The 18,369-nt window shown below is 50.3% G+C and overlaps 2 protein-coding genes across 7 annotated transcripts in view; one reads left to right on the top strand and one right to left on the bottom strand.

The window, feature by feature from the left end:
- The first annotated feature begins 332 nt into the window (after window positions 1-332).
- Window positions 333-14,779, top strand: cpap (centrosome assembly and centriole elongation protein). Of its 5 annotated transcripts, none has more exons than XM_030343114.1 (20): window positions 333-466; window positions 860-1,335; window positions 1,754-1,880; window positions 2,236-2,421; window positions 2,846-2,993; window positions 3,137-3,236; window positions 3,409-3,951; window positions 4,200-4,421; window positions 4,795-5,626; window positions 5,804-5,936; window positions 7,291-7,465; window positions 9,298-9,429; window positions 9,959-10,060; window positions 10,386-10,473; window positions 10,743-10,912; window positions 11,593-11,676; window positions 11,832-11,972; window positions 12,697-12,781; window positions 13,650-13,770; window positions 13,983-14,779. In XM_030343114.1, the coding sequence occupies exons 2-20, from the start codon at window positions 871-873 to the stop codon at window positions 14,173-14,175; spliced, it is 4,047 nt and encodes a 1,348-aa protein (XP_030198974.1). In that variant the 5' UTR covers window positions 333-466; window positions 860-870; the 3' UTR covers window positions 14,176-14,779. The 5 variants fall into 5 exon arrangements, with proteins under 5 accessions (XP_030198974.1, XP_030198973.1, XP_030198975.1 ...); XM_030343113.1 differs by having other exon boundaries at window positions 2,221-2,421; XM_030343115.1 differs by having other exon boundaries at window positions 340-466; window positions 916-1,335; window positions 2,221-2,421.
- Window positions 14,780-15,154: 375 nt separating this feature from the next.
- Window positions 15,155-18,369, bottom strand: part of rnf17 (ring finger protein 17) — a 32,559-nt gene continuing 29,344 nt past the window's right edge. For both annotated transcript variants that reach the window (XM_030343111.1, XM_030343112.1), the window contains exons 32-37: window positions 18,189-18,245; window positions 16,795-16,905; window positions 16,545-16,662; window positions 16,159-16,294; window positions 15,826-16,012; window positions 15,155-15,501 (exon numbers count right to left, since the gene is read on the bottom strand). In XM_030343111.1, the coding sequence (XP_030198971.1) occupies window positions 15,307-15,501; window positions 15,826-16,012; window positions 16,159-16,294; window positions 16,545-16,662; window positions 16,795-16,905; window positions 18,189-18,245 (804 nt within the window). In that variant the 3' untranslated portion in view covers window positions 15,155-15,306. The remainder of the gene's footprint in view (window positions 15,502-15,825; window positions 16,013-16,158; window positions 16,295-16,544; window positions 16,663-16,794; window positions 16,906-18,188; window positions 18,246-18,369) is intronic.

Raw genomic sequence — 18,369 nt, 5'->3', positions numbered from 1 at the left:
GCAACCCTACGCAAGTAAACAACAAACAACAACATTTAACATGCAAAAAAACTAAAATCTAATAGTGATAGACCATCCCCAAATGAGAAAAAAAGTAGCAGAAATTGTATTTTGTGAGAGTACCTTTATTTTGAAACATACATGGAAATGACATTTTACTATTCTTTAAAACAAATATCGCATATCAATAATAAACTTGCGTCTTATTTAATCAGTTTTAAACTGCACAAAAGGATAAATATAGATGTTATACACCTTAGGTTCAATATAAAATGAATACAAACGCAGATTTAATTCGAGGATTACGGATAAATTTAAAACTGCATTTCCCACGATGCAATCGGTTTTGTTGTCCGTTCTCTCGCGGGCTCAGCTTTGATAGGGCGGCAGCCTTCGAATCTCCACTGCTTGTTTATCAAAGTTGAACCCGAAGCAAATGCCGGGCGAATAAACTCTACGTTTAAAGGTAACTACGTGAATTGATGTCGTTTAAGATACATTTGCTCAACAGATTCCCACATTAAACCTCTGTTCAATTTTTTGTCGGACTTGTTCTCACGTGATGTTACGTGACGGGCTCTTGTCATCCCGTTTAAACAACGATTTACTCTGTCACCTGGTCTCCGTTTGAGTCTTGATCGATTTGACATTGTTAACACATGTCTGTTTTGGCGCATTGTTCAGTTGTATTATTACAACATAAAAATATTCGATGAATGCAAACCGTCGTTATGTGATTAAACCAACCTAGGGACAGTCTCCCGGCAACAGCCGCTGCTTGTAAATGCCCGGAAATGTAATTAAAGGGCGAATTGCCATAAACCCGTCACAATAATCTGTCCTCTTAATCCCGGATTAGCCAACCGTGCCATGGAAGAGAGCATGTCATCCTCAGCTGGGCTGCACTTCTCCCAGGTGGATTTCCTGGCCCGATGGATGCCGAGCAGTAGCCGCGCCGGGGTAATCCTCAACCTGTCCCCGGACATGGTTGACTCAGCCGGGAAACGCTTGGCCGAGTCTCCCGGGAACCGCTTGCCTTGGGGCTCCGAACCAGGGAACTCCGACGATTCGTTCAACTCCAGTTTCGCTCCACTCCCCACCTCCACCAACAGTAGCTGCTGTATCGGTGTCTCGGCCCAGTCCGAGTGTTTGACAGAACCGGGTGAGGTTTGCCGGAGACCTGGAACTGCTAGAGTGGAAAGAACTGGCTGTGAAGAGCCTCTGAACGGTTTTAACGGTGGACCACTTGGGCATTCAGCGGGGGCAAAGGAAAGTGTCGAGGAGCCGAGCAACAACAAACCACATGACCTGTCTCTGATAATGAAGCTAGAACAGGTAAGTGTCGCTGTCTTGGTTGTTTTTCATGCGATCGGTGATTAAACGTTCTGAGAAATACATGTACCAGGATTACCCAGGGTTAAACCTAACCCGTCACCTATGATCCTCTTGGGGTCTTGGAGCAAGGGATTGTGGGCGGTATGCACGTAGGAGTTCTTATTCTAGAACATCTCCACTTTTCTCACTGGTTAAACAGGAACAGGAACTGGTCCTGGTCAGGAGCCTTAGTAAATGTCCGAGGAGATGATTAGTGGGGCCAGAAATAGGGCCGTTTGGGAGGAGAGGAGATAAGGAAAGGAGTTATGGTAGGAGAGCGACAATGTGCAGCATGCTAGTGAAAAAAAAGTGGTGAACTCCTGTACATAATGTGTTAATGTACATGCCTGTGTGTGTGGAATGTTACCCTTGTGTGTAGCTGCGGCGATGGCAGCATCACATGCAGGAGCAGCTGAGAGCTCACCAGCTGGAGGAACTGGTGCAGCTGCAGGAGGAGCAGCAAAGGATTCTGGGAGTGATGAACGGACCTCAGTACTTTGGAACAGGTACCGTGAAACTCTTGTGTTCAGCATATATCTAATGGATACAAAAGCTAGTACTATGGAACTCTGCTGTATAATAGAGTTTAGTTAGGTTAGCTGTATAGGATCAGGTCTCAAACGGGTCTCAAGACAACGCACAGAACCAGCACATTTTAACGGGTGACCCTTTCGTTTTTTGAGTGTGCGGTTGGGTCCCACAGAGACTATTAAAGGGACTTTTGGGTTCATTTCTTTGTTGAAATGTTTAGGTTCCTCTGCTCCACTGTATAATATCAACCTACAGCTAGTAGATAAAAACTAAACAACAAAAATGTAAAAATAATCAGTGTTGCATGTATAAAAGGGAACGTTGTGGCAGGTCTGTCGGGACTGCTGCCGAGGGAGGTCACACTGCAGGCAGTTTCTCCTCCTCGTGAAGCCCCCTGCAGTCTCCCCTCACACGGCCCCGGAGTTCACCAGGGCTCCGTGCTGGGTCCCCATGAGGTGTCACCGTCTCCCGCGGCAGGGAGAGAGGACTCTGGGCCCGTGGAGGACATAACGGAGGGTGAGAATCAGTCTTAAGGCATATGTTGGTAATTGGAGGCACCTCCTTTTGTTAAGTTTTTGTTATACTTTGCTATTACTTGAAGCATATAAAGCGACCTACTGGTGAACACTGGAACGATTTACTGGTCCACATTATAAGTGATACATTTATCACACTTTAATCATATAAGGACACTTGTAACATTATAAGGATAATATGAGTGACAGACTTTTTACCTCATCTGCTCTTTTCTAAAGCAACTATTCTGTATTGCACCCCCGAGGGATGACTTCCAACCCCTTAAATACATAAAACACCTTTGGGACGTTGTTGCTTCGTCCCTGTATCAGTAATCATGTCCTGTAACAATATATCAAACAATAAATCCTGTTGGGCCCTGAATCCCTTTGACACTTGACCTTACTTTGGCTCGCCCCATCAGCGGTGTGGGTGTCGGGGGAGGAGCAGTCCGAGAAGGGCTGGGCTAACAGCTCTGAGCAGGATGACCACCAGGTCTCTCTGCTCCCATGTGATGGAGTGGCAAGAACCGGACTTTCCCCCACCGCGTTCCGGGAAGACCTGGAAGAGAGGTGTGTGTGTGTGTGTGTGTGTGTGTGTGTGTGTGTGTGTGTGTGTGTGTGTGTGTGTGTGTGTGTGTGTGTGTGTGTGTGTGTGTGTGTGTGTGTGGTAGCAGGTGTGTAATGTAGCTGTTTGTGTACGTGTGTGTGTGTAGGCCCATCCCGGTTGGGGGTCAGAAACAGTCGTTTGAAGCTCTCCTGGAGGAAAAGCTCAGATTGGAGGAGCAGAGGTCAAAGGTCACGCAGCCCAAACAGGTCGGACACCGAACACGTTACTTTTCTTAATCTTTGTTGAGAGGAGGAAGCAGGCTGTGTATATTGTATATCCTGTTGCCAGAGGAAGTAGGCTTTTACCTGTTGGAAGAAGAATTGGGTTGGGTCAATAGCGTGTGTGTCTTATCACCTGGGCTATGTCTGGCTCCCTCAGAACTGCCAGGGGGAGGAGCCTCAGGCAGCTCCGCCCAAACGGGCCTTCCTGAGGCGGGGCCAGGGCCTGTCTCGCTACAAGGGCCGCCCCAGGGGTCCAGCGCCCCTCCCCAGCGCCCCACCACCTTCCGCCAGGCCCGTCGCCCGTAGCAACCCAGAGCCCGCCACCTCGTCCCAGCACAACAAGCCCGTCCAGCGCAAGACCGCCTTGCTCAACAAGGAGAACCGCTCCCCGCCACCGCCCGCCGTCCCCAGGGGCCAGCCCAGGGCGGTGGGAGGGCCGCCGCGCCAGAAGGCCCTGGTCCCCCGACGGCAGCACGACCCCGAGGAACCGGAGGACCAACGGAAAGCAGGTCGGCCGCACCCAGCTCGCAGTGCCGGGGATCCCAACGCCAGGAGGTCGGGCCCGCTCGGAGGGCCGACCTCCAGGGGCCGCGTGGCCAGCGACCCGGGCCGGCCCAGCACCGTGACCCGACAGCCGGGGCCCAAGGGCCGACACGACACTGCCAGGGGTAATGGCCCCCCAGCCAGGGTCCCCGAAGAGGTAGAAACAAGTCTTCAATCCAATAATGTCAGCTCAAGATTACATAGGTCCTTTTTTTTTTTTGGAAGTGTTGCACTGCAACACTTCATCACGTCAATAATGCATTTGTATACTTAAACATAATTCCAGGATGAGATCGGTCATCCCCCTATACGCCGTTGGTCCGTGTAATCTGTATTTGATGGTGTTCCAAGGGGTATTGAAAAGGTGTTAACGGCCCCCATATTGAACCTGGTTGAAACCCCCAGACGTCCTGCTCGGCACCTCCCCGGAGGAGGACCGTGGCGTCGGCCGCGGCGGAGCAGGGAGGAGGCGTGGCGGAGTACTCCTTCGAGGTGTCGTTCCAGGAGAGGCTGCGGGGCAGGGCGGGGGAGGTGCACCAGGAGTACGAGGAGCTGGGGGAGTTTGAGCTGCTGGAGCAGGCGGCCGAGGAGCTCTCCTTCTCCTCCAACTCCTCCTTCGTCATGAAGGTGAGCAGGAGCCCCTTCCAGGGATAACTAGATCCGGCCGTTGTGCCTTTCGTTGCGACCCACCGCGTTCCGTGAAGTATCAAAGCAGTCACTCCGTGAATGGGTTGTGATCGATGGGTAGAAAAGGGCGCCGTACTCTCATCTGAGAGGTTCTGGGTTGAAACCCCATTGTCAACAACCTACCTGTAAGCATCCTTGTGCGAGGTGTCCTACAAAAAAAGTAATTGTCCTTAAAATATGCTGTGGGCAAGATTCAAGAGCTATTCAGAGAAATCACTCGTCGTCTGTTTTGGATTAATGCCTATTGAGGGTCCGTTGTCTAGGGCGTTCCTGGTCATGCCCGTGTGTAACGCGTACTCTTCTGTACCGCCAGGTCCTTAACATGGACCGCCAGCTGCAGGCCGCTAAGGATCTCCACCAGCGCCGGCTCTCCTCCACGCCCATCAAGTCCCCCCGGCACTCCCCTCCTAAAGGCCCGCCGCACTGCAGCGAGGGGGGGACCACCCCCTTCTCGGAGGTCCTGGTGCTGGGGGGGGGGCAAGCTGGGGGTGAGGAGCAGCCCCAGCAGCAGCAGGAAGAGGAGGAGGAGGAGGAGGAGGAGGAGGAGGAGGAGTCGGAAGAAGAGTCGGGGGTCGATGTAGTCGACGGCAAGCTTTCAAACCGGCGAGACGAGGCGCACACTGCATTTCCCAGCGGCCTTTGCTTCCCCGATCAACCCAACCCTCCGTACAACAAGAGCTCGTACCAGGACGAGTGCGGGGGGGTGGGGTCAGACGCCACGGACGCAGACACCACGGACGCCGACGGGGAAGAGGAGGAGGAGGAGGATGACGGGGACAGTGTCCTCACGAGCCCTGATGACTCCACCCTGCTGGAGGACAGCGACGGCCACCAGGGTGGGCTGCAGTTTGACGACGACGACACCTGGAACGACCTGGAGGAGACAGCCGTGGCACCGCCCAGCCACCCACTGCACAGGGCAACAGCCAATCAGCGCTCCCCACCGGAGAGGGCGCTGACCAGGAAGGTGGCGGCGAGCCGAGGGGTAGAGACTAGTACTGGACCGATCCTGACCAATCAGGAGCTCGCAGAGCCCACCGTTGCCCCCTCCAAGCTTATGACAAGGTTATTTCCCGCTCTGAAGCCAAAGTCCCAGAATGCACCTGCTGTTGCGCCGGAGCCCAGGCAGACTGACAAAGCACCTGGTAAGAAAACAGTAAAAGTAGTTGATTAAAATTGAAGCAAATTATGGATTTTAGGTGACCAGGCAGGGACTTAAAGTTTAGATTCTCTCTGTATGAACATTCAGAGTTTGGTAACTGTAGCTTGGTAACTATAGTGGGTGGTTAACCAGGGTTCTGTGGTCACCGTGGTGTGCCCAGGCCTGCAGGTGCAGTCCCAGCAGCTGCGGGAGCGTCTGGTGGAGCTGGAGCTGGAGATCGAACGCTTCAAGAAGGAGAACAACGCCCTGAGCCGGCTGAGGGAGGAGAACGAGAGGAGCAAGGAGGACCTCAGGTAGGACCGGAGCTAGGGGAGCAGGCGGAGGCCTGGGGCTGGGAGGAGAGGGGAGGTGGGTGGAGGACTGGGGCTGGGAGGTGGGTGGAGGGGAGGTGGAGGACTGGCGCTGGGAGAGGGGAGGTGGGTGGAGGAGGAGGACTGATGCTTGGAGGGGGAGGGCTGTGTGGAGGGGAGGTAGAGAAGAGGTTGGTGGAAGAGGTTAGAAGGACCCACGAGGTAGCCAGCATGCCTGGCGGAAGCCAAAATGAAAGCCGCCGCAGCAGGTGGAGTTTAGTTACACAATGTAGTAAAGCCATATGTGCGGCATGCATGGCTTTATCTGCATGTGAAGTAGGTTAAGTAGCAGGACATCACGACAGCAGGCCCGGGCAGTGTCTAGTTGTACTTTTTATGTTTAGCTATGCTGTGCAAAAAATAAAGTAATATTATACCATGCTATCCTATCGTATGCTATACTATACAACATCGGTCTATCTATGCTATGGTATGCTTTGAGGCTATACTGTGATGCTATCTTATAATAATAATAATAATAATAATAATAATAATACATTTAATTTAGAGGCGCCGTTCAAGGCACCCAAGGTCACCTTACAGAGCATAAAGTTATCATAAATCGGTTAAAAACAAGACATTGTGGAAAAAATTTATAAAAATAAATAAATAAATAAAACAAAAACAAGACAAAACAAACAAACAATCAAGACAGTGATCAGTTAGACATTGTGTGTGAGTCTGAACAGGCGAGTTCTGAGTTGTGACTTGAAGGTTGTAATGTTGTAATGGTGTGTTTTATGTGTGTTTTATGTTATGTTAAAGGGCACTTATTATGCTTTTTCGACTTTTATGACCTATAAACGTTGTTATAATGATTGATTGTCGTGTTTAACCATACTAAAGTGTCAAATAATGACGTACATGCATTTCGACGTATTCCCTGCTGACCGTCTGGGGTGGCTGTGCAGAGCGCTAAACACTCGGGACAACGTTTGCGATTCACTTGTTCACATTTCATCATCATCTACGTAGAGGCACTCCTGCCGCGCCCCCATATGCCTGGTCAAATCTACCCGCGCGCGCGCTTCAAGGAAGGTAACCAATCACAACGGAGTTGGGTTGGCAGGAGGGGGGCGAGGGGGCGGAGAAGGACGAAACCGAGCGTTGACAGAGAATGCTGAAAGCGCCCAGATGAGAGGAAGAGTTTCCCGAAAATCGACATCGTTTTTTGTGCTGTGATTCGTGTCAGGTTGCGCTATAGGAGTCATTAATAAGAAATGAAGACCAGAAAAGTCGTATAATAGGTCCTCTTTAAGCTGGGTTATACTATGATATGCTTTACTATGTGTTACAGGAGGGAGCGGGAGGGGTTTGAGAGGAAGAGGGAGGAGGAGCTGGCCAGGGTGGTCAAACTGGAGGAGGTGATGAAGGAGGAGAACAGGAAGCTTCAGAGAGACAGGAAGTTGTTTGAGCAACACGCTTCCGCCGCCCGGGCCATACCGGACAAGAAGGAGAGAGAGGAGATCCAGGTGAGAGAGAGACCTGCTAACACACAATCACACACACTCTCTCCTCGCAGCAATGGAACCCTATGACTCTCGCCCCCTCCCTCTCTCTCCTCGCAGCAATGGAACCCTATGACTCTCGCCCCCTCTCTCTCTCTCCTCGCAGCAATGGAACCCTATGACTCTCGCCCCCTCTCTCTCTCTCCTCGCAGCAATGGAACCCTATGACTATCGCCCCCTCTCTCTCCCTCTCCTAGCAGCAGTGGAACCCTATGACTCTCGCCCCCCCCCCTCTCTCGCTCTCGCTCTCACTCTCTCTCGCTCTCTCCTTTAGCAGCAGTGTAACCCTTTGACTCTCGCACCCCCTCTCTCTCTCTCTCACTCTCTCCTATAGCAGCAGTGTAACCCTATGACTCTTGCCCCCACTCTCTCTCTCTCCTTTAGCAGCAGTGTAACCCTATGACTCTCTCTTGCTCTCTCCTTTAGCCGCAGTGTAACCCTATGACTCTCGCCACTTGCTCTCTCCTATAGAGCGAGACAAAAGCTCAGCCTATAACTCCAGTTCTCAGAACTCGACACTGGCTATTAGATCCTCACAGAATTAACTTCAAAATCCTATTGCGTCTTCGTAGACCACTAAATGGTGCGAGGCCTTTATCAGACTTCCTGAGCCAGCGCGACCTCGCAGTCCTCTCAGGTCAGCAGGTGATGGATTACTGGTTGTTCCTAAAGTCCAAACTGGTGAAGCTGCTTTGAGCTTCGGTTCAGCAAAATTGCCAGTAGAGCAGTGGAGACTTGAAGTTAAAGACCTCTGTGTTGAACATTGATTTAAGAAATTGATCACTTTAACTAATAGGCCTAAATCCAAATTTGCTATTTAATTTTTTTGCTCAACGTTTACTGTTTACATATGGTTTTCTAGATTACTGTTCTTGTCTGTTTTTAGTGCTGCGCTCTATACTCTTTGGGTTACGAAATGTGCCAATAATATGAATGTACCTTGTCTTGCCTATAGCGGCAGCGTAACCCTGTGTCTCTCGCCCCCTCTCTCTCTCCTTTAGCAGCAGTATAACCCTGTGTCTCTCGCCCCCTCTCTCTCTCCTTTAGCAGCAGTATAACCCTGTGTCTCTCGCCCCCTCTCTCTCCCTCTCCTTTAGCAGCAGTATAAGCCTGTGTCTCTCGCCCCCTCTCCCTCACTCTCTCCCTCAATCTCCCTCCTAAAGCTGCAGTGTAACCCTATGACTCTCGCCCTCACTCTCTCCCTCAATCTCTCTCCTATAGCTGCAGTATAACCCTGTGTCTCTCGCCCCCTCTCCCTCTCCTTTAGCAGCAGTATAACCCTGTGTCTCTCGCCCCCTCTCCCTCTCCTTTAGCAGCAGTATAACCCTGTGTCTCTCGCCCCCTCTCCCTCTCCTTTAGCAGCAGTATAACCCTGTGTCTCTTGCCCCCCCTCTCCCTCTCCTTTAGCAGCAGTATAACCCTGTGTCTCTCGCCCCCTCTCCCTCTCCTTTAGCAGCAGTATAACCCTGTGTCTCTTGCCCCCCCTCTCCCTCTCCTTTAGCAGCAGTATAACCCTGTGTCCCTCGCCCCCTCCTCTCCCTCTCCTTTAGCAGCAGTATAACCCTGTGTCTCTCGCCCCCTCTCCCTCTCCTTTAGCAGCAGTATAACCCTGTGTCTCTCGCCCCCCCTCTCCCTCTCCTTTAGCAGCAGTATAACCCTGTGTCTCTCGCCCCCCCCTCTCCCTCTCCTTTAGCAGCAGTATAACCCTGTGTCTCTCGCCCCCCCCTCTCCCTCTCCTTTAGCAGCAGTATAACCCTGTGTCTCTCGCCCCCCCCTCTCCCTCTCTCTCTCTGCAGTCTCTAAGGCAGCAGCTGGTGGACATGCAGGAGGAGGTGCGGAGGAAGGAGAGTCGCTGGGGCACCACCCACGGCCGCCTGCGCCAACAGATTGACACCCTCAACACGGAGAACGGCGCCCTCAAGGATGAGGTAGGCGTGTCCCCCCCCGCTGCCTCTGCTGGAGACGCTTAGACGCAGACCTGAATGAGTCCACCGTAATGCGGCTCAAGGCTTTTGGTCAAGTGGTCTGTCACGTAAACACAAACACTATCATTCAGTTAATCAGCGGGTTAATACCTCGCCGTGTGAGTATTAGCTTAATCCGATGATCAAACCTTAATGGAATTATGCGTCTTAATATCACTAACGAGTAACCTACCAGCTGAGCTGATTGGCTGTGTTGTCTCAGGGGCGGGACGTCCTGTTGAGCCCTGCGCTGTGATTGGCTGTGTTCTGTGCTGTGATTGGCTGTGTTGTCTCTGGGGCGGGACGTCCTGTTGAGCCCTGCGCTGTGATTGGCTGTGTTCTGTGCTGTGATTGGCTGTGTTGTCTCTGGGGCGGGACGTCCTGTTGAGCCCTGCGCTGTGATTGGCTGTGTTCTGTGCTGTGATTGGCTGCGTTCTCTATGGAGTAGGACGTCCTGTTGAGCTCTGCGCTGTGATTGGCTGTTTTCCTCCAGGTGAACACCCTGGAGAGGCTGCGTCTGGGCTCCTGGAGGAGGAGCTCCTCGCCCGGCGGCCCCTCCTCCTCCTCCTCGTCCGCCAAGGGGGTCAAGTTTGCTGTAAGATGGATATCATGTCATCACATTCAGAGTCCTTTATCGACCCCTCAGGAGATCGTCACCGTTACCATTGCTCTGCTCAAGGTCCATTATTAAGAATTTAGAATAAAGATAATAGTTAAAGATGAACTAAATCTGGACCATCCCGAGCACGAGTGGCTCTGGCGTTCCACCCTCAGCCAAAAGGTACTGGGTCTAACGGCCAAAGTCCTTCAGCCTTGAGCTAAGACGCCCCCTGACCCTACCCCCTCCCCGATGCCATGTATTTGAAGCCTCTGTAGGTAGCTCTGGGTAAAAGTGTGTGTGTGTGTGTGTCATCCCCCAGAGTCCTCTGGACACCCGGGGAGACAGCCCTCCGCCGGGTGGCGTGGACGCCAGGGGCTTCTCCAGGAAGAACAGCCTCAACGGGCCTGGTACGGTTTAAACACCACCCACACAACTACTGTACTCTCAACCATCAGATGAACAGAGAAATATGGTCATATTTAGTTCAAGGACCACGTTAAGAGATTATTGATCTTTATCTATGCTGCTTGTCAGTTGAATCATGCAAATTCACCTTTCTGCATTTTGGACGTTGGATATTGCTTTTGTGTGTCTGTATGGCCGTCCACCCTGGGTGGGGTCACATGGTGGTGACGTCTCCTTCATGCGTGTTTTCCCTCCTCTCGTCTGATCACAGCCGGGACGATGAAGAGCAGCCTGAGGAAGCCGGCCGGGCCAGTGTCCTCGTCCTCTTCCTCCTCGTCCTCTGCCTCCTCTTCAGCGGAGGAGACGCCTTCTGCCAGACCGCCTGACAAGACCCTGGTGCCGGAGCCACCGTTGCCCCCCCTGCAGACTGCCCTGACCACCGTACGTACACACACACAGACACACACACACACAGACAGAGGCTTCTTTACCTCATGGTTGTCAGGTGCGATTGGCAGTGAAAACTCTCCACTTGAGTTCAATCAGTTCAAACTTTGACCCCTCCTACTGAGCCTCAGTGCAGCCAATAACCTCAAAGATCTCCTATTATACGACTTTTCTGGTCTTCATTTCTTATTAATGACTCCTATAGAGCAACCAGACACGAATCACAGCACAAAAAACGATGTCGATTTTCGGGAAACTCCTCTCATCTGGGCGCTTTCAGCATTCTCTGTCAACACTCGGCTTCGTGTTTGGGGCATTACCATACATGGAAAATCCGGATTGTTCTACGTAGATAAATCCCGGAAAACGCGACCGGCGTCCCTAGTGTTTAGCGCTCTGCACAGCCCCCCCTAGACGGTCAGCAGGGAATACGTCTTAATGCATGTACGTCATTATTTGACACTTTGGTATGGTTAAACATGACAAAAAATCACGTTTATAGGTCAAAAAAGCATAATAGGTGCTCTTTAAGTATTTCTCGACTATAGGAACTTTTTTTTATCGTGTATTCGCATCTCACACGAATCACATCATTAAAGGAACGGCACACGACACTATTGTACCCTGACAGCCACATTGCAATGAGTATCCTCCGGTGTGTTTGTCCCTGGCAGAAGAGGCCGCTGCTGCCTCATGTAGAGGAGGTCAACGAGAGCCCAGAGTCCAACCATGAGGTGACCACGTACCCCGACGGCAAGGTAAGGAGGAGCTTCTAGTCTCGGCTCCTTAGACACACACCACGGGACTAGGCAGGAGCTCGGGAGAGGAGAGCGGATCCTCCCATTAGTTACGTGTTCGCCTTGGCTCAAGGTGTGTACGTGTCGTGTTAAGGTGTGCGTGTTGTGCTGTCAAGACGGAGCAGGTTCTCCCATGCGGCGGGCGGCTCATCGTCTTCGCCAACGGAACCAGGAAGGAGCTGTCTGCGGACGGCCTCGCCACCACCATGACCTTCTTCAACGGAGACACCAAGCAGGTCATGGCCGACCAGAGAGTGGTGAGACCAACAACCGACCAATCACACGCCGTTTAGGCCGTCGTATACACCTCAGAATATGGCAGATTACCGCCAACTACGGGGATGAGACAGTATTTCCATGGGACATGCAGACTTCTGTTGACACGTAGACTAGTCCTAACTTGGACCTTAAAGGGGACATATTATACCACCAGGTGTGAGTGTGATTAGCCTTACAAGCTGTTTCGAAAATCTGCCCCATATGACATCACTAGTGGGCGTGTCCACCTAGATCTGTGCTGGGTAGATGAGCAACGTTTAAGTTCAGTCCACTGGGTAGGTTGGTAGAATGATCTATCCAGCACACATCTAGTTGGACACGCCCACTAGTGATGTCTTATGGGGCAGATTTTCAAAACGGCTTGGAAGGCTAATCACAGTCACACCTGGTGGTATAATATGTCCCCTTTAAAAACAGACTTTATAGACTTAACTGAAAGGAATATTGCTGGAAGTCTGAAACAATGTTTTTAGTTGAATGGTGGAGATGGAGTTATCCATTCGTATGATGGATCGGGCTCTGATTATAAGGCACAGTCCACTTTAACCAGATTAAACTAACACTGCACCAGTCAGGAGATCTAGTCCTGAATACCAGTGACCATGAACCACACCAGAGGGGACGTTTGTTGGTCTGCTGTATGTCAAGTTCCTCTCTATGGTTAGAAGGTTCGGGTTAATAAGCCATCATCTGTCCCATCAGGTTTACTACTACGCAGAGGCGCAGACAACCCACACCACCTTCCCCAACGGCATGGAGATCCTGCAGTTCCCGAACCTCCAGAATGGTAAGACACAGTGGTACCGCAGACATCACTGGGGCCTCTCTAAGTGAGATAGTCCTGTCAAGGTAAACTTGTAGACCGTGGCTTTAACACTGCCATGGTTCAGGGTTTGATTCCCATCTGGTCTACCCATGCTTAGAATGTATGCCCTCATGGTATTGTCTGAAGCTTAGGATGAAAATGTCCACCAAATGGCGCATATATAAGTAAATTGGTCACCAATCCAATACTTCTTGGTCTTGTACATTACTGTGATCGCTCAAGGGATACCTGTAAGAACAGCTCTCCCAACGCACTGGTATAAACCATAGCACTGTGGTGATGTTCATACTCTTATGGCGCGTTTCCACTGCAGGGTGCGGAACGGATCGGCCTCGTTTTCAGGACTCCTCCGTTGGGGTACTGAAAACGAGACGAGACGCCTGAAAGGGTCCCGGGAAATTCTAGCTACACACCCCCTCCGATGATTGGTCGACAGAATCATCACTTCCGGGTGCCGCGGGGATAAAAACAAACTAACAGTAGCCTCGAGGTATTATTCTTTACAATTAACATGTCGCGTAAAACGCTTGCTTGGGCGAACAAGGAGGTGGAGACATTCATCTGCATTCTTGGGGAGGAAGAAGTTGTTTACGATGTTTACGTAGCTGCCGCGGCGATCGACATCCGGCCTACCACCAAGGGTACTGTCGGTAGTGGAAACTCGATCTCGGAACTGAGCTGGGCTATACCGCCCCCTCCCTACCGCACCTTGGCGATCCGATCCGTTCCGCACCCTGCATTGGAAACGCGGCAATATTGTTACGGGTCTTTATGCTGGTCTTGGGACTGTTCTCTCTTAACGCTCATCTTGTGATGGTTGGTCTTTCAGAGAAGCACTTCCCTGATGGCAGGAAGGAGATAACCTTCCCGGACCAGACAGTGAAGACACTGTTCCCTGACGGGAGAGAGGAGTGCGTGATCATCGATGGAACGGTCATCCACGTCAGCCCGTACGTACGCACCGAACCACACAGCTCTACAGCTCGAGGGTTGCCTTTCGGATATACTCTCCAACTTGCTACTGTGCAGTCAAAGAGGCCGAAACAAGGAACCAGAACAGAACCTGAACATTTTTGAAAGATGCCAATCTTTCAATTAGCCACGACAACCATCACCTAGGCGCGTTAGGTCTTGTCCTCACCTTCCCACACTCTCTTCGTAGGGACGGCACCAAGGAGATCCAATTCAACACAGGCCAGAAGGAGGTGCACACGGCCGACTACAAGCGACGCGAGTATCCTGACGGCACCGTCAAGACGGTGTTCAGCGACGGACGTCAGGAGACCCGATACCCCACCGGGCGGCTCCGCATCAAGGACAAGGACGGCAACGTCTTGTCCGACAACAAGGCGTAGTCCTCCAAGAACCCAGAACCCGATGGGAGTGGTGGAGGGTCCAAAGGTTGAGACATTCAACTCCCAGTTGGTGCACAGTACGTAGCACCAAGTGTTGTGCCCCCATGGTTTCTAAAACCAGTGCCGACCCCAAAACACTTCAAGACACCTTAAATCAAGTTTGTCTGTCGCCCCCTGGTGGGGAGGCTGGCCGCCTTGGGTATGAGTTTACTGGGAACAAAGCATGGATCTTCTGGTATGCTCTTATTTTCGAAACCGCTGCAGACGCCACACGGCAAGAATGGTCTACCTTAAATATACTTGCAGTTTTTCTATGCGGTAGTTCAAATAAAGGTTATTTTCTGCGCTTTTAGTTTGAAGGAAACAGAATGGCGTGATCATCACGGGGTGCACTTGAAATTTGCTAGCTGCAAGTTAGCATTTAAACCATGGATTATAGTGAATGTTAGCAGTTTGGAGTGATGAGTTTCATGTGACTGCTTTTTATGAATTGGTATGCCGTTTTAGTTTTATATAATTTATTTGTAAAAATCTTTAATACATATTTATTTTCTAGCCGAATGCATGTTTTGATGTTTTTGTAAAATAAATTTTAAATACTTTGGAAATTTCTCCTAATTTACAAGAATGGGGAGAGAATAAGTGGTAGTTTACACAGGGTCAAAAACTAGCTTGAACCTTCAAGCCAGTCAATTGACTCAATAATAGGAATGTGCTTCACAATAGACACTATTTTTGCATTATGTTTTTTTTGTGTAGATATGCAACAGCTTTTCAACAATCGTAAATAGAAAAAAAAAATGTTTTGCTTCCTCTTGACCAATTTTGGCTGAACAAAAAACTAAAAACGTTTCCATCCTGGTAAATTAAATCTGAACATTTTAAACTAAATGCATCTAACAACTGCTTTTAGAAAAACACCAAATAAATTGAACACCGTTATCACGGCAACATAAACAGAGATTCGACCAAAACCATGGTAAATTAAATCTGAGCACTTTAATATAAAAGGCATCAAACAATAACTGCTTTTTCGAAGAAAATGAACATTGTTAAAACGGCAACAAAAAAAAACAACAGAATTCAACATCAGCAGAACCAGCGGCAGAAAGATTGAATAATGGCCCCCATTCAGTCTATGATCTTACAGAAGCTGGGGGCCATAACCAGGGTTCTGGGGGTAGCAGCGGGAGGACCAGGGGTGACCAGGGAGGGAGGACCAGGGGTGACGCCATCTGCGTCAGCCAGCCCGCTGGCCACTAACGGCAGGTGCACCAGCTCCCCCCTCTCGTTATACAGGAGGAGCGTTGGCTCTGGCTCCAGAGTCTGGAAAACAGTCAATTATAACTCAATTAAGTCAACACACTAGACATTCATTTAGTGCAATACTCATCGATTTTCTGTTTTATCAAACATAATTATATGCAAAAGGGAGTGAAGGTGAATGTAAGGAGCAGGTAGGGCTCAGGTATCTGGGTCAAGGATGCCTACATGTATAATGTGGACACTAGGGATTGAACCCATTGCCTTAAAGACCCATGCTTGTTTCCTTTAAAAAAAACAAAAAACACTGACCAACACACATCCATGTTACAACCACGAGTAACACCTATTAACATTCCGTATTAAGATGAAGCTATGGATGCTCACCAGAACCGTGGCGGTGAGCTTGCCATGCAGAGGCTTCAGCATCTGATCCAGAGCCTCTATGGTCCACTGGGGTGCGTAGGGCAGAGCGGGGATGTCAGGGCGAACCTTGGGTGGCCTAAACCCTGCAGCCTTGACCTTCACAGCCCTGGCGGGGAACCTCAGGAGCTCTTCCGGCATTGCCCTCAGCCTGAGAGACACACGATACACAGTGTATACGTACAGGAATAGTGAGGCCTCTGTTTATGGATAAACAGGTGTAATCTTAAAAAAAAAAAGATACATGAAAAAAGTTGTAGAGACTTCTGGGACTAACACTTGGTGGTTGTGCCTTACTTGTTGGTGGGCAGGATGTCGTCTGAACCGTAGTCAACGTGTTGTACCATGATCCTGACCGGGTCCAGGCTGGAGAACTCCATCAGCCTGGCCCGGTAGTACATCCCGTCTCCATACTCAGCCAGACAAGCCCCTCCTGTTCGCATACAACCATAGCGGTGACTACCGTTTCTTGTTCTCATAACATATCGTTGCATAATTTGGCCAAATAAACGTGATGAAAATGGAATTGAGTGGGACAAAGCGAGAGAGGCCGAAGACCAAAGTATCCTATTAACATTGACACAAGAACATCTTGCATTCAGACCGAAGTGTGAGTGTTTGTTTGCTAAATGTTTCTCCATGAAGCAGGGAGAGGGTGAGGACGGCGGGAAAGAATGGTTCACCCAGAGGGAAGGAGGACAGGCGAGGCAGCTGGGCCACATCGGCGGTGACACTGGACAGCATCTCGTCCAGGCCGTTCACATCCGAATCCCTGCCGCTCTCCATCACCCATATGAACATCTGCACGCACACACACACACACACACACACACACGTACACCATTAATTGTCACCAGGGCACAGACGGAGTCGTATGGCATCCCTTTATTCAACCTTTTCCTCGTGGTAGGCTAGTCGGCTGTTTGTACGAACCTCGTTCGGGGTGCAGATGTGTTTGACCGTAACCCTAAATTGAGAACCCTCGGGTGGCAGGGAGGAGTAGGTGAAGGGCCCCAGCGGGGGCTTCTCAGGGATGCAGAGTCCCTGAAGAAGACAACAGTCACATTCGGTCAGTAGCACCAGGGCTTTAAGACAAGTCACATTCAGTCAGTAGCACCAGGGCTTTAAGACAACTGTCACATTCAGTCAGTAGCACCAGGGCTTTAAGACAACTGTCACATTCAGTCAGTAGCACCAGGGCTTTAAGACAAGTCACATTCGGTCAGTAGCACCAGGGCTTTAAGACAACTGTCACATTCGGTCAGTAGCACCAGGGCTTTAAGACAACTGTCACATTCGGTCAGTAGCACCAGGGCTTTAAGACAACTGTCACATTCGGTCAGTAGCACCAGGGCTTTAAGACAAGTCACATTCGGTCAGTAGCACCAGGGCTTTAAGACAACTGTCACATTCGGTCAGTAGCACCAGGGCTTTAAGACAACAGTCACATTCAGTCAGTAGCACCAGGGCTTTAAGACAACTGTCACATTCAGTCAGTAGCACCAGGGCTTTAAGACAACTGTCACATTCGGTCAGTAGCACCAGGGCTTTAAGACAACTGTCACATTCGGTCAGTAGCACCAGGGCTTTAAGACAACAGTCACATTCGGTCAGTAGCACCAGGGCTTTAAGACAACTGTCACATTCAGTCAGTAGCACCAGGGCTTTAAGACAACCGTCACATTCAGTCAGTAGCACCAGGGCTTTAAGACAACCGTCACATTCAGTCAGTAGCACCAGGGCTTTAAGACAACCGTCACATTCAGTCAGTAGCACCAGGGCTTTAAGACAACAGTCACATTCAGTCAGTAGCACCAGGGCTTTAGAACAACAGTCACATTCGGTCAGTAGCACCAGGGCTTTCAAGATAACAATTTCACTAAGTCGATAGCATTAGGGGTTTCAAGACAACCGTTATTCCGTTTTCAGCACAGGGTTTTTCGAGATAAGATAAATTCAGTTGTTAGCACAGGGGATTCAAAACAGGTTACATTCAGTTGTTAGAACAGGGGTTTTCAAAATAAGCTTGATCAGTGCTCAGTACAGGGGATCTCAATCTGTGGGTCACAACCAATAAGTGGGTCACAGTAGGGGGCCAGATGGGAGTCTTTTAATGCCTTTTCTGTTTCCTGTGCATACGATGGCTAGGGGGTTGGATACAGTTGCTTATTGCAACGGTTTGCTAGGTGATTTCCCTTGGTTGCCTGGTGATTGCACGTGGTTGGTGGGTGATTGTATATGGTTGCTAGGCGATCAAGGGGGTGGCTGGATGAATGCTTTTGGTAGCTAGGCTACTGCATGTGGTTGCTCTGGGGACTGTGTCACACCTGCAGAGAGAGTTCCCAATGGTCCAGGTTGGGCAGGCATGGTGTTGCGGTCGCGACCTGCAGGAAAATATAAGCTTCAGTTTTACTGCCCTAGGGATCTGGGTTAACTGTCCTCAGTGTTCAGTTTAATATGGATACATGGTGTAGATGAGTGTTGATACCTGGGTGTAAATTAGTGTTG

This window comes from Gadus morhua, chromosome 20 (genome assembly GCF_902167405.1).
Source record: "Gadus morhua chromosome 20, gadMor3.0, whole genome shotgun sequence".
Classification (NCBI taxonomy): Eukaryota; Metazoa; Chordata; class Actinopteri; order Gadiformes; family Gadidae; genus Gadus; species Gadus morhua.
This window is presented reverse-complemented; position numbering and strand designations above follow the sequence as displayed.